Source organism: Micropterus dolomieu, linkage group LG17 (genome assembly GCF_021292245.1).
Source record: "Micropterus dolomieu isolate WLL.071019.BEF.003 ecotype Adirondacks linkage group LG17, ASM2129224v1, whole genome shotgun sequence".
NCBI lineage: Eukaryota > Metazoa > Chordata > Actinopteri > Centrarchiformes > Centrarchidae > Micropterus > Micropterus dolomieu.
The window spans coordinates 28623141-28637615 of NC_060166.1; the positions used below are offsets into that span (position 1 = coordinate 28623141).

The window sequence follows — 14475 nt, forward strand, 5'->3', positions numbered from 1 at the left end:
TCACGGCTCCCGCCCACGGGAAATATCTGATTGGCTACAAGTCACAAATTTAACAGTTATGAGAGCAGAGGACTAAAGCTGATCTGACAATCTGATAATCTGTTTATATGGTGACAAGCAGCCCAGTGTTCCTGTTACACCAGTGAACATACCCGAACAAACAGCTACGGGGTTTCACTAAATGACACTCTTGAAAGTGACGGCTTTTAAATCTGTCCTTACCCACTACGCTTCAGAATTAAATACAGCTTGCATCTGTCTTTTCTATCTTTTCAAAGCAACTCTCCATCGCGATGTCACGTTATGTATTTACTACTATTTACTACTTTAATTATAAGCAGTGGGAGAATTTGTTTTTGCTGCTTTTTTTTTTACAGATCGCACCCTGCTAACAGGTATCTAGGCCTACAACTAAAAAAATACTTTTATTTGTAATAACATTGTGGTACTGCTACTGTCAGCCTACTTCTAAGATAGATTATCCCCCTATGGCATATTTTCCTGCTTCAAACATCAAAACACAAAAATGTGGACAATGGCTTATAAATTAGGCTAGTAAAGGAAGCACAACCTGCGTTGGAGATCATTATTAAATCTTTAGTGTTGTTGTTGTTAATAGGCTAAATTACATGCAGGCGGAGATTTCACAGCGGCCATAAAAAATATTACAATGCCGCTGAAAATACGTGCAAAGCTCGGCTCTGTGATTCCGTTTCTTGCGTAACATGATCGCAGGCTCTGCCCCTCCTTGTTTCGCTGGTTCAAGGGTGCAGCAAAAGCACCACCCACTCCGCTCCCTCTCCACCACTCCCATCTTCATTCTGCAACAGACGGGCGGGCAGAGAGGTGGCACATGACGTTACAGGGCGCTGAGTGAAGACAAACACCGTCGCACTGAAGCCTTCCTCTCCATGATCGGGACGCTGAAAACGTGAGAAAATAAAAGGCTGCGGCATCACCGGGATTTCAGCTCTGCGGAGAGAATACGTGGAAAAATAAAAACAGAGGCCCGTCTCCTACAGAATAATCTCATAACATACCGTGCATATCTGTCCATCACCGGGCCGAGGAGACGCTGACAGGAGCACGAAAAAGCCAACAGGAGGAAAAGGACGAAGGGACCTATAGCTGTAGAGAATAAGAGCACGCACCCAGAGGCAGGGAGAGCAGGGGTGGGGAGGAGAGGATGGACGCCCTGCTTCCTGTGCTGAAGAGTCATCCAGGCCAGTCAGTGCTAGTGTGCTCTCTGCTTTTCAGGGTGGCCCACCGGTTGCTGCAGAGGCTGCCTGTGCCTAAGGTGGTGAAGGAGAATGACTTCCGCTCCTGGAAGTGGAGGAACCTCTCTGTCTCAATGGTGCACTCCCTGCTGACTGGGCCATGGGCTCTGACCTGGTAAGTTTCCATCCAAACATCTATCTGTCCACCCATCCACACTGGGACACCATTGTCTATTCACAGTCCACATGATGTGTTATGTGTGGGACTGTGTGTGCAGCAGTGACAGTCTGTGGCAGCTAAGAGAAGAAGGGCATGTTCAGACAGGGTGAGGGATGGGGGAGACAATGGCATTTTTAAGTGGGGAGGGAAATGCCACTGTACAGTATGAACCACACAGAGCTCTTATTGCTGTTTGCTTGTTCTGGTGAATTTGTGTCAGACTATGAGGTTTTGTAAGGAGGTGAATCTTTTCAACACCACATTCAGCCAATAATCAGGGCTGCTCAGGCGACAGCTCACAAATATACAAACTTGAAAAACCTGCTAGCCAAACGAATCTTATGAAAGCATCATGAGAAACTATTTTTTGGGGCGGGTACCATCTTTGTGACTCATCTTTTAACATTTATCAGTAGAACCAAGGTGACATTTTTGAAAGCTTTCAGCACCCTGCTACAGCTATTGCTGCATTTAACATGTGAAAGTATGAATTGGCAATACCCCAGATGAGTGCTTCTGTGGAGGTGAAAGAAGGAAGTTTTCTTAAGTATTCAAAAGTAGGTTTTTGGACACTGAAAGTACTGCCAAGGAAACACATGAAACAGTACAGTGCTTTATATGTCACACAAGGCCTATAGGTCATTTATTAGCAATAATTATGTCATGGTATGTTTATACAGGGAGGGAACACACATAGAAACTGTTGAGGTGTGTCCCTTTTGCCAAACAGTAGCAAGAAGCGACAAAGAATATTGCAAAATCAGCGACTTTAGTGATAAATACTTGTATAAAAATATATTTTTAGATATATAGACACCGATATAAACTAGATAAAACATAGTATCAAAATGAAATAAAACATTATAAGCAGTATTTTTACAACTGCTAAAAAGATGGATTTTTATTGGTCAGGTGGTTGAACAAGCACCTGATGTTAATGTCTTTGCATAGTCAGGTTTTTTTCTCCAGGAGTCCTTGTACTGTATGTCTGAGTGAGGCGAATGCGCATTTATCCACAATATGTGTCCCTCTCCAGTGCGGTGGTTTGGCCAGAGACGTTGAGCAACCTCCACTCTTACAGCACCCCTCTGTCCTACATGCTCGTCTGTGTCTCAACAGGTCAGTGAAAAAACAAGTAACACAAATGCAAATTTAGGTTTTGGTATCTATAATGAAGATGGACATTTTTGTTTTTGGTACAGAGAAGTTTGGATGTGTTTGTGAACTTTTCTTCAAATAGGGTTATTACCTAGATTCATCCATTGATGTTTTTGTCCATAAAATATTTAAAAGTGTTACAATTTCCCACAGCCCAAGGTAGTGCCTTAATATGTCTCCTATGACTCAAAAATATATAATGTGTGACAGAAAACGATCAAATCTATACAATAGAGAACGGGAAAGCAACATATATTTGGCAGTTTTTGCTTAAAAAATTACTACAGTGATTATTTGATAATCAAAACAGTTGCAGACTAATTTCCTCATTGTAGCTCTAGTTTCATGCATGAGACGGGAATGTGGGAGAGGTGTTGATTGATGGCATTTTCTCATCTACCCTTCAATTGAACTGAACCCTCTGGGGGCATAAAACTTCCACCTTTCCAGTTGCTTTTCAGAGAAACAACCAAAATAACCGCCCCTCTCACATGATTCTCATAACAGACAAATGTCTCCTCTAAATCACCATGGACACCAAAGGTAATTCAGGTCAAGACATATGTGCATCTTTGTGTTACCATGAAGAGACAAATCTTTGGAGATCTGCCTTAACAACCACAAACAGCTATTTGATCCACTGAGGCAAATCACGCCAGATACTGAAGGTCATGTTCTTTGACACAGGGGCTGGTTGTGTGGCTCACTATCCACAGTGTGTCAGTCACAGACCTTCAGTTAAATGATGCCTTCATGGTTTAATTAACCTTGCTTATGTTGTGAATTGTTTAGTTGGCATCGTCTAAAGATAATGACGAAGATAGACAATTAACTATGCTGTCAGATTGGTTAAGCAAACTTTGACTCCTAACGTGTCTTGATGACCCCCTGTAACAAAAAGTAAATGTTTGCACGTCTGTAAGACATCTGTGAATTCAAAGCTGCTGTTATTTTGGACAAAACATGTTCTCACACTGGGAACATGTCAAACAACAAAACAAAATCCACATTTTTATTATTAATTACTTGTTACTGTATCCATTTTTATGACGTAGTGAGGTGAACAACAACACACTCACTGTGAACAGAAATCCAAGATTTGTCTGGTTTATCGAGTTACACCTGTCTGGTTGACAGTGCCAGCGCCATCTAACGTCATCATTTCAGTCAATGTTACATTTACACTACTGCACAAACAAAGAAGTAGCTTCTCTGATTATCTGAGCCTTCCTGGTTAAGCTGTAGTTTGAACAGACATAAAGTTATGTACATGCAGATTTAATGCGAAAGATCGAAAAATAGAAAAATCACACCAAACTCAGAAGCTTTTCATATGCAAAGTAGAAACTCTCACACATGTGATGCCAAAATATAGTGTGAACTTTTTTAGTGAATGAATGCATGAGTAAATATTTTTATTCAAGGTTTATACACCCAAAATTCCCAGTCTACATGGTCTCCAAGGACACTATTTACATTACATACAGAGGTAAGAGAAAACAAAGGGAAAGCAAGCAAACACATGCTGCCGTGTTCTTATGTGTCAAAACACATTTGTCAGGATTACACATGATATAATCCTGACAAATTAACCACGCCACAGTAAATGAAACACCTTGCATGTGTATATTTACTGTAATCAACTCCATTTGTCATGACAGTAAAATAAACAATGTTTTTTTTCTTCCTGTCCTTATCTTGGACTAGAGAATAGATGATGTTTCCCACCATTGTATCACCTGAATTTGTACACATCTTAGCATTTGACACTAGCTTCACTATCAGTACTGGACTTTCCAATTTTATAAACTGACCAAACTGTTATTTAGCTGATTAACCCTGAAAGACATTTTCTCTTCTCTGTTAGGATACTTTGTACAAGACGCAGGTGATATTATCCTGACAGGACACGGAAGAGGATCGTGGGAATTCTTACTCCATCATGCACTGGTAAGACGTTACTGATCTATCTGTAAGTCTGCATTTCTGGTTTCGATAAGACAATTGGAGTTAATATTTTAAACTGCAGCAACTCAGCAAAAGGAAATTAATGTCAAGGTGACCTGCACTGGAGAGAATGTATACAGGGAAATAACTAGAGGTGGAAAGTAACGAATTACAATTACTCATGTTACTGTAAATGAGTAGTTTTTTTGTGTACTTAAATCTGTAATTTTACTTTTACTTCAGTATGTTTTGTTTAAAGTATTGGACTCGCTATATTTTCAATCACATACATTACTGAGTAAAAACAAAAGTGCAATAAAAAACTTGCAACCACGTTGGCTTCAAGTGCAAGAGAACAAGAGCTTTATCATGCTGTGTAAGCTGTAACAAAATGCTGTATTAAGTTACTGCTAATGCTAGCTGAACAGTTCCTCCTGCTACAGCTTCACATTAAAACCAAAAGCAAACTGGCAAAACACAAGTTTTATTTTATTTTGAAGTTGTCACAGGAAATGCAATCTGTTTGTAAGTGAGATCAGCGCTAACCGCTGTCGTGTAGTCCGCTACAAACGTAATTTTCAACAGTTTACTGACAGTGGACCATTTTGAAATATTGCAGTGTATAATGCAACAGTCAGGAGCAGACACAGTGAGCTGTTAGATAAAGAGCTGCAGACGACAGGCTGCACAGCTCCACCTTCTCAGCCAGGTAACCAACTCCTTCCACTTTTGCTGTTCACAGACTCATGTCGTGTGCAGCTTATAGTCAGATCATGAGTGCTCACATAATTTTGGAAAATACCAATAACTGCCCAACAATAGTTTATTTAGCTGCCCCAGACTTCTGTGCCCTGTGGTATCAAAAGGCATCTGGTGTTACCACCAGTAACTACAGGTGTCCCATGCACAATAATAATAGTAATAGCGTCAAATTAATGCCAATCAGAGTTACATTTACAATTAGCCTACAGATTTTAACCATCACTCCTTAGTGAACTGTGTCTGTACTGCCTGAATTCTACCAGAAGCAGAACAAGAACAACGTAGTGATGAAACGCGCTCTGTAGCGCTCTCCGTTTTCAGCTACTGTAGAAACATGACGATGCAACGTGGCAACATCCATGGAAGGGGTGCCTGCGGTTATGTAGCTATAAATGGCTCAATCTAAGGTAATAAAAACATAATGGTTTATTTGTAAGGTCTTTATCCACTACTGAAAACATAGTTATGGATCCTATATTGCATTTCTGTCGATAGATCCTCAGAAATATTAAACACTGAACCTTTAGGTAGGCCTATGTGGTAGCTTATGTAAATTTATCATTATGGATTTAAGTCTACCGTGTTTTTTAGGAGTCTGTTTACAGTGATATAAGCTAATAAAATTGTTCATTTTGGTAAAGTTGGAACTATTAAACAGTAAAATGGCAATTATTTTTGAAATTCCAGCCCCCGAAGTGTCTGCTTTTGTGCCCTTAACAAATGTAGTTTAGGACCCCTGATGTAGAGGTCAGTTAAATAATAGCCTAGGCCTACTTCCATTTGTTTCTTGTTGTACTTCCAAATAAGTTTTCAGAGTTTGTTAAGATGCTTTGCTCCAAATAGCCAAAAAGAAATCGGTGGAAGTTGGTTGGCATTACCAACCTGCTGGTAACTAGTTATTTATTATACTAATGCTTATAATATCCCATTAAACTTACCACCTGTTTAGATCTAAATAGGGATATGACTTCATACTGTCCTGTGTTTCCCGCCACAGTTTCTTAATGAAGCGAAAACTTTCTCAAACTTCTCATTATAACATAAAATGTCATTGTTTTTTGCCATTGATTTGGCGAAGTTAAGTATCAGTCATACAAACTAAAATTGAAAGGGCCACATGGATTTGATCCCTTATCAAATTGCAAAAGACTGTAATTTAATTAATCAAACATATTAAATCAAGATAATTAAGTTCTTTTAGGAGGTTAAAAAAGTAGCTAAGTAACTTTTACTCTGAGTAAAATTTAAATGAGCTATACTTTTTACTTTTACTTGAGTAGATTTTCATACCAGTAATTTTACTTGTACTTAAGTAAAAGTTCATCAGAGTAATCGTACTTTTACTTAAGTAGAATACTTTTGTACTCTTTCCACCTTGGAAATAACACAGACTGTTTTTGCAGCCTGAGTTCAGCTGAGCGTAACTCATGAGATCAACTGGAAGACTTGTGTTATCTTATTTGCATAATAGTATCTTTTTGTTGGGTGTTTATTCCTAAAACATCCAGTTTCCCTTTAAGTTTCCCTTTAAGTTTGTAATGCAGTGAATGACACAAATTAAACTTTGTAACACTGAAGGAATGTGCATGAGATATGTGACAGTTTAATGTAATGTTGACACATAAAGCTAAATCGTTTCTTTAAGTTTGATAAGTAGGCCTGCAATGGCATGTTTATTGGTTAATGTCAAATTGTCATAAGACATCCCACACAATGTCAACTTTGCATTAAAAATGATGGTAACACTTTCTATGAAGGTCATCCCTATAATGACTTACATATATTTATAACACGATATAATGCGTCCATAAGACATTATAACAATTGATATAATCACTTACAAACATGCATTAGGCGTTGTAGCAAAGTTCATAATGTATTATGAACTTTTGATTTAATGATTTATAACTAATAGTAATACCAGTTTATATCAATGTGCGGCAAGAATCTCCGACCATGTTCCATAACACATTATAACGATGTGATATAAGTGATATAAAATGGAATAATAGCTTATAGTAATGTTTAAAGTTATATAGCATGTCTTTGTTTGCTTTAAGTAAACTGATAAAATGTCTATCACTGTATAATATATTACAGGTGGACATAAAACCATATGAACTAATTATAAGACCTTATAAGACACACATTTTGCGCAGGAAAACAACTTTTATTTATGTTTCTTCATTCATGCATTTTGAACATTTTGCAGTTTAGCACAAAAACACAACATAACATAAATCAAGAAAAATCATTGTCAGGATGGTGAGAGATCGCTCAAGAGTTGCCGACCAACATCATGAAAGAAGAGGCTCAGATGTTGTCACAGATGAATGGCGAGCCTATGGACAGACCCTAACAGATACAGTGGACAATTAAAGACAACCACTTCATCAAACGTAGCCTATTAAAAGACATTTTAAAATAACTGAATGGGAATACAGTTAGCTAGCGCTAACTGCCTTCACTTTTCCAGCAGTTGCGGAAACAACAGACTTAACGGACATACTGTGACCTACACTGCACATGCCAGACTTACAACTTACGAAGTAACTTAAATATTTTCCTCCGCTAACTTTCACCGTCACGTTCTGCTGCTCGCTCTCTCTCATTCATAATCAATTCAGAATCTTCCACGTCCGCATCGCAAAGAAGTAAACTATACTGTATTATACTATAATGTTCACGGAACGCAAATGGCGGAACTGCGGAAGTGCAGCGCCCGGACAGTCGCAGGTGTGCACATAACAGAGACCCGTGATCTCTGTTACTGGTCTGAAACCAGTGTTGTGTTCGAGGCATTTCGCCGCTGCTGAACGAATGACCACGTTACTACAATTTCACACGGTCATCAATATGACTGCGACATTGATTTTCACCTGCAGCAACACTCATCGCTGTTTTGGTTCCTGTGTGCAAAGCGAGTGTGTGTGCCAGCGAAAGAGCGAGAGCGAGCAGCAGTACGTGACGGTGAAAGTTAGCGGAGGAAAATATATATATATATATATATATATATATATATAAAGTTACTTAGTAAGTTGCCCATCAGGCAGACATGTGCAGTGTAGGTCACAGTGTGTCCGTTTAGTCTGTTATTTCCGCAACTGCTGGAAAAGTGAAGGCGGTTAGCGCTAGCTAACAGCTCACCGGTCTGTAAAGCAGTGTAACGTTAGCTAAATTAGTAACGGAGTAATGTTAATTAGTTGCGTGTCATTACTACCTAACTTGTTGAGGAATGAGAACAGCAGGTTGAAGCTAAACTGGTGTCCTGTACACAAACTACATCCTGATAGTTAAGTTAAATTATATTTCAGTGTCCAGAGGAGTCAGACAACTGAGCTGTGACCACGGAGGAGCTGAGGCTACTAAAGTAAATCAGGGATGTAAACTAGTCCTTTTAAGCAATTGAGGAGATATTTCTATTGGATTTTAATGTGCAAATGAAATGCTTTGTAATGATCCAGAAATTACACAGAAAAAAAAAATCTGAACTGTAATCAGATCGAATCTTAAGGTGCCAAGAGATTCTCATTCCTACTGCCCAAACAGTATTCCCATTCAGTAACTTTAAAATGTCTTTTCATATGCTACGTTTTGTGAAGTGGTTGTCTTTAATTGTCCTCCGTCCACAGGCTCGCCATTCATCTGTGACAACATCTGAGCCTCTTCTTACATGATGTTATATGGTTCTCTTCAGTGATCTTTCACCACTCTGAGAATGAGTGTCCTTGATGTAATTAAGTTGTGTTTTTGTGCTAAACTGCAAAATGTTGAAAATTCATACAGATTGTTCATAAAGTGAAGAAAAATAAATAAAAGTTGTTTTCCTGCGCAAAATGTGTCACTTTACTTAAAGCAAACAATTACGTGTTATAAGGTCTTATAATTAGTTCATACGGTATTATGTCCACCTGTAATATATTATACAGGGATAGATATTTTAACACTTTACTTAAAGCAAAGAAAGACCTGCTATATAACTTTAAACATTACTATAAGCTATTATTCCATTTTATATCACTAATTCTAAATGATGACTAAAGTGTATTTATAACAAGGCAGAGTCGTTGGTTACAATGTGTTATGGAACATGGTCGGAGATTCTTAACCCACATTGATATAAACTGGTATTACTATTAGTTATAAAACATTAAATCAGAAGTTCATAATACATCATGAACTTTGCTATAGCGCCTAATGCATGTTTGTAAGTGATTATAACAACTGTTCTAATGTCTTATGGACGCATTATATCGTGTTATAAATATATGTATAAGTCATTATAGCGATGACCTTCATAGAAAGTGTGACCGAAATGATATAATTAACAATTTCACGTTCATGACAGGTGTCATGTCATGGTTATGAAGGTGGCATGTCTTATGCACATCCCTTCAAATCAAGTGTTAACCTGAAATTCTTTTCACCCCACATTGTCAAGACCCGGGCCCAGATCTTCATACATGGATAAGGGAGTTAGCTTGATTTGTTTGTAGATGATTTAACACAAGTCGGGCTTCTTCAGTTCTTCAAAGTTGATTTTAAATGTATCTGCAGCTCATGACGGAACAAAATGGGCAGGCATATTTATAGTTAGCTGGATCATGACCAAGACATTTTAGAGTGAGCTTCCATGTATAAACTCAATTTCAGAAACAAACGACTACAAATACCTAAACAAAAAAATACACAACAAAAAAAAGGGTACGCTCGAAGACCCAATCCAAATATAGTTTTAGATTATAGCAATAAGATATAAACAGAATGTTTCTAACTCGTAAAAGACCAGTGGAGCCAGAAAACACGGCATTAAATTTGACACAATGATAGGAATTTGTTATTAGAAGACTTAAATGCATGACATGTATTATAAGCACCTAACTTGGATTGAAGCAATCAAGTAATTTTAATTTTTAAACACTGTAGATCAAGTATTTTCAGATGAGTGCGGGACTTTTACATACAAATGAACATCTGTTACATTCAATTAATACTGATTAAGCCTCTCACTGCCAGGTAAATCTCTCTGTACTTGCAGTAGAGTTTTTAAATCTGGTGTCTGTGGTGACGTTCCCATGGTGGTACACTAATGATGGTACATTTAATGAACTGTCAAACCAAATTTATTTGTATAGCTTTTTTTTTTACTATGTTACAAAGTGCTTTACAGGGAACAGAAAAAGTCAAACAATAAAAGCAAGAAAAAACAAATGAAAACAATGAGACCATCAAACACACTGTTGTGTAACTGTACAAACACCTCTGTCTCTTTGTGTCTGTCTCCTTATAAGGTGATCTGGTGTTTCCTGTACGCCCTCTACACTCAGCTGTATGTAGCCGGCGCTGTGGTAGCTCTCTTCGTAGAGGTCAACAGTGTCACTCTGCACCTGAGACTGATGCTGAAGCTGGCGGGCGTTCAGTCCTCCTCCTTGTACCACATCAACAAATACGCCAACCTGTTCACCTACGTCGTGTTTCGTTTGATCACCCAGTTCTACCTCACCTGGTACATTGTCCACAATTACTCCTGGCTGGACCACGGTGGTTGCTTTCTCATCTCCATAATGGTGATGAACATTATGATCCTGATCTATTTCTACCGCCTGCTCCGTGCTGACTTCTTCTCCTGGAATAAGAAGTCTGTGGGACAAAACGGGACACATAACAACTCCAGAAAATTTCTCAGTGATTAACTGCGGAACGGAATAATACTACGTTGGTATTTATGGTGGGAGTGTACACATTTTGTTTTATTCAAAATGTAACTAACCATTCCTCGTGACGACAGGTTCCCTTGTTGTGTCTCACTGCCAAAGATCAACCCCCACCCCACACCCGCCCCCCACAAAACAACTTTTGGTGGAACAAGGTGCAGCCTTGTTCAGGCGCTGGTACTTGTGTTGGAAAGTCAGAAATGTGGCTTTTTATGGGGAAAAATACAATGCAACACTACTTTTATTGAAGCCAAAATTCCAGGTTAAGTGAGAATTTTATTAAAGTTTTTTGCAAATATTATTTTCAATGTAAAAGTTATCATGTAACTTAGAATAGGGAAATTAGTTGCTAATTGTAAGAATTTGATGAGAAGATTGACACTCACATGTTTGTATGGCAAAGCCTACATGAAGCTACAGTTAAAAGCCAGTTAGCTTAGATTAGCATAGAGACTGGAAACAGGGGGAAGCACCTAGCCTGGCTCTGTCCAACAGTAAAAAGTCCTCTCATAAAACTATAACTTCTTTTTATACACACATTTTTGTATAAATTAAACTAACAATATATAACATTTATGCTAGCTACGCTAACAGACTGCTGGCTGTAGCCTTATATTTAGCGCACAGACATGAGAGTGGTATCCATCTTTTCATCTAACTCTCAGAAGTGTATTTGCCAAAATATCAAACTATTGTTTTTATTAGATGAAATTTCAACATTATGTAACTTTAAGAGAATCATTTGATATTTGGGTAAATAAGCTATTTCACTTTCTTGATTGATGCCACTCATATCTGTTCACTAAATATGAAGCTACAGCCAGCCTTATCTTAGCATAAAGAAAGGCTCTGTCTTCTAGCTGTTTTCTCTTTTTTCCAGTCCTTCGGCTAAGCTAGCCGGCTGCTGGATACAGCTTTAGTGTACAGATACAAGAGAAGTATTAATCTTCTCATCTAAATCTCTGCAAGAAAGCGAAAAGGTCTGTCAAAAACCTGTGTCTATAAATAGTTTAACACATACATTTGAAATGTGAAATTGCTTTTAGCAGTTGCTAATACTGTAACTATTGACAACCTAGCTATATGTTATCTTTAACATTTGCATGGGAAGCAGTGTTTTTATATAGACCCCTCCCAGGGTGTGTGAACAACCTGCCAGCTGTGATTTTTTGACACTGACTCACATTTTAATAACATGTGTATACAGTACGATCTCTCTCTATGATGCCATTTGTGGCTGAAGAGACTGACCGCGTGGGGCTGAAGCTGGATCTTCCTGCCTTCTAACAGTCTGATAATTGAGCTCATCAGGAAATGGGCACCATAAGAAATCCTTCATAATGAGCAGGTAGCAGCACAATCAGTACTGATATTGCACCACCTGTAGTTAGACTTGTAGATGTAGTGTAATAGAAGAGTTTGGCCAATGTGTGTCCCTCGTGATCCCATATTTAAAAAATTGAAAGACGCCCTTTGGGTGAAGATATGTTTTCTGTTCCTCCTCTCTACTCATAAATGGACATGTACATAGAATTGTGTAAATAATGTCCTTAAATGTGGATTCCTTTTTCATACATCTTAAATGGTAATACAAATAAACACCATTAGTGGACTTCAAATGGTTATTTCCTAGTCATGCCATAAATTGTAAGTTCTGAAAGTGTCATTTACAAGCCTAATAATCAGCACATTTCATTTTCTATCTATGGCCAAGAATGGCCAATGCCAAGAAAGTCCAAACAGACATGGACCGATGTGTCTGACCTGTGTTACAGTGCCTTTACCACAGTGCGTTTTCCAAAAATTTAGAACAAAGCACATAAAAATATAATCTCCGAATAAGAAAGTGTAGATATGGTGCAGAATGACGTCTGTATGCTTTGTAAATGCTGGGCCAAGTAGAGAGAAACATACAGTAAATACATTTGGCCACAACCACAATAATGTATCTTCTATTAAAGAGACAACTGTTTTTTATGAGCGCTGTGTTTTTGGATGGTTGAGTGATATCATGAATTAAAAGAGTATTTAAAATCACAGGGTTGTTGAAGTATGTTTTTGCAATATGTACTCGATTGATGAGGGAAGGTATTGATGTATTTTTTACCTTCATGTAGTCACATTCACACCTGAGAGACTTATGGTAAAGCTATAGTCAGACAAGAATATTCTTAGGTGTCTTAATTGATGTCACAGGGAAAGGTAAGACAGCTTAGAGTAATTTAACTGATCCCATAAGTGTTTTCAGTGTTCTCTTACAAGGTTGAGTCTTACAAGAACTCACTGGCTCCACAGATTACAGTACAACTTATACCTGAGGTGATGTGGAAAACTGTCCTGTGGTCTGATGAGTTAAAATTTGAAATTCTGTTTGGAAATCATCTGGCTTGTTATAAGTGCACAGTGTAAAAGCTAGCATTTGTGATGGTATGTGGGTGCAGTTGTGCACATAGCATGAGTAACCTGCACATTTGTGAAGGCACTAGTAATGCTGAAAAATATAAACAGGTTTTGGGGCAACATATGCTGCCAAGGAGATGACATCTTTTTCAGGGAAGGCCCTGCTAATTTCAGCGAGACAATGCCAAACCACATTCTCCACGTATTACAAGAGCTCAGGTGCTAAACTGGCCTGCCTCCAGTCCCGACTGTTTGGCGCTTTATGAAACGTATGACAAAGGTGACCCCAAACTGTTGAGCACCTGAAATCAAGCAAGAAATGGGAAACATTCCACTTTAAAAATTGCAGTATTCATCAGTTCCCAGACGAGTGTTGTTAAATGCAACACTATGACCCTGTCCCAAATTTTTTAAATCATGTTTCTGGCATCAAATTCAAAACGGGCATATCATTTTCAAAAAACAAAAACATTTTCAGTTTCAACATTTGATAAGTTTTCTTTGTGCTATTCTCAATTAAATATGGTTTTGCACACCATCACATTTTATTCTTATTTACATTTTACACAGCATGCCGACCTTTTTGGAAACAGGATTGTAGCATAAAATACTCGAAGTTTTACTTAAGTACACTACTTACTACTACTACTACTACTACTACTTACAGTAGTAATTAGTTTCCACCATGCTCAAGAGTAACCTGGCAGTAAAACATGTGCAGTCTGTACAAAATCAACTATTTGTCACCTCAAATATTAAATAATATTAATACATGTAAGTAATTATTATATATTAATGTAATAATAACACTAAAGACATCAATGATATTGTGTTAGTGATATTGGTATTTAATGTTATGCATCTTTTGTTCGTATCTTTTTATAAATATTTAATTATTTTACAGTAGGCCTCCATTTATCATACAAAAGAGGCTTAGAGCTCCCTATACAGTCGACCTTTTTAATTGACGGTCTGGAAACAATAAAAGTTATCTGTTTTTCTCCGGTGTGAAATTATTACTAGCATTAAATTAAGTTATATAGAAGTTATATAGTAT

The 14475-nt window shown here is 37.8% G+C and overlaps 1 protein-coding gene across 1 annotated transcript; it reads left to right on the top strand.

The window, feature by feature from the left end:
• Positions 1-819: 819 nt before the first annotated feature.
• Positions 820-13055, top strand: tlcd1 (TLC domain containing 1). Its single transcript, XM_046074811.1, has 4 exons — positions 820-1392; positions 2474-2556; positions 4463-4545; positions 10596-13055. The coding sequence occupies exons 1-4, from the start codon at positions 1187-1189 to the stop codon at positions 10995-10997; spliced, it is 774 nt and encodes a 257-aa protein (XP_045930767.1). The 5' UTR covers positions 820-1186; the 3' UTR covers positions 10998-13055.
• Positions 13056-14475: the final 1420 nt, after the last annotated feature.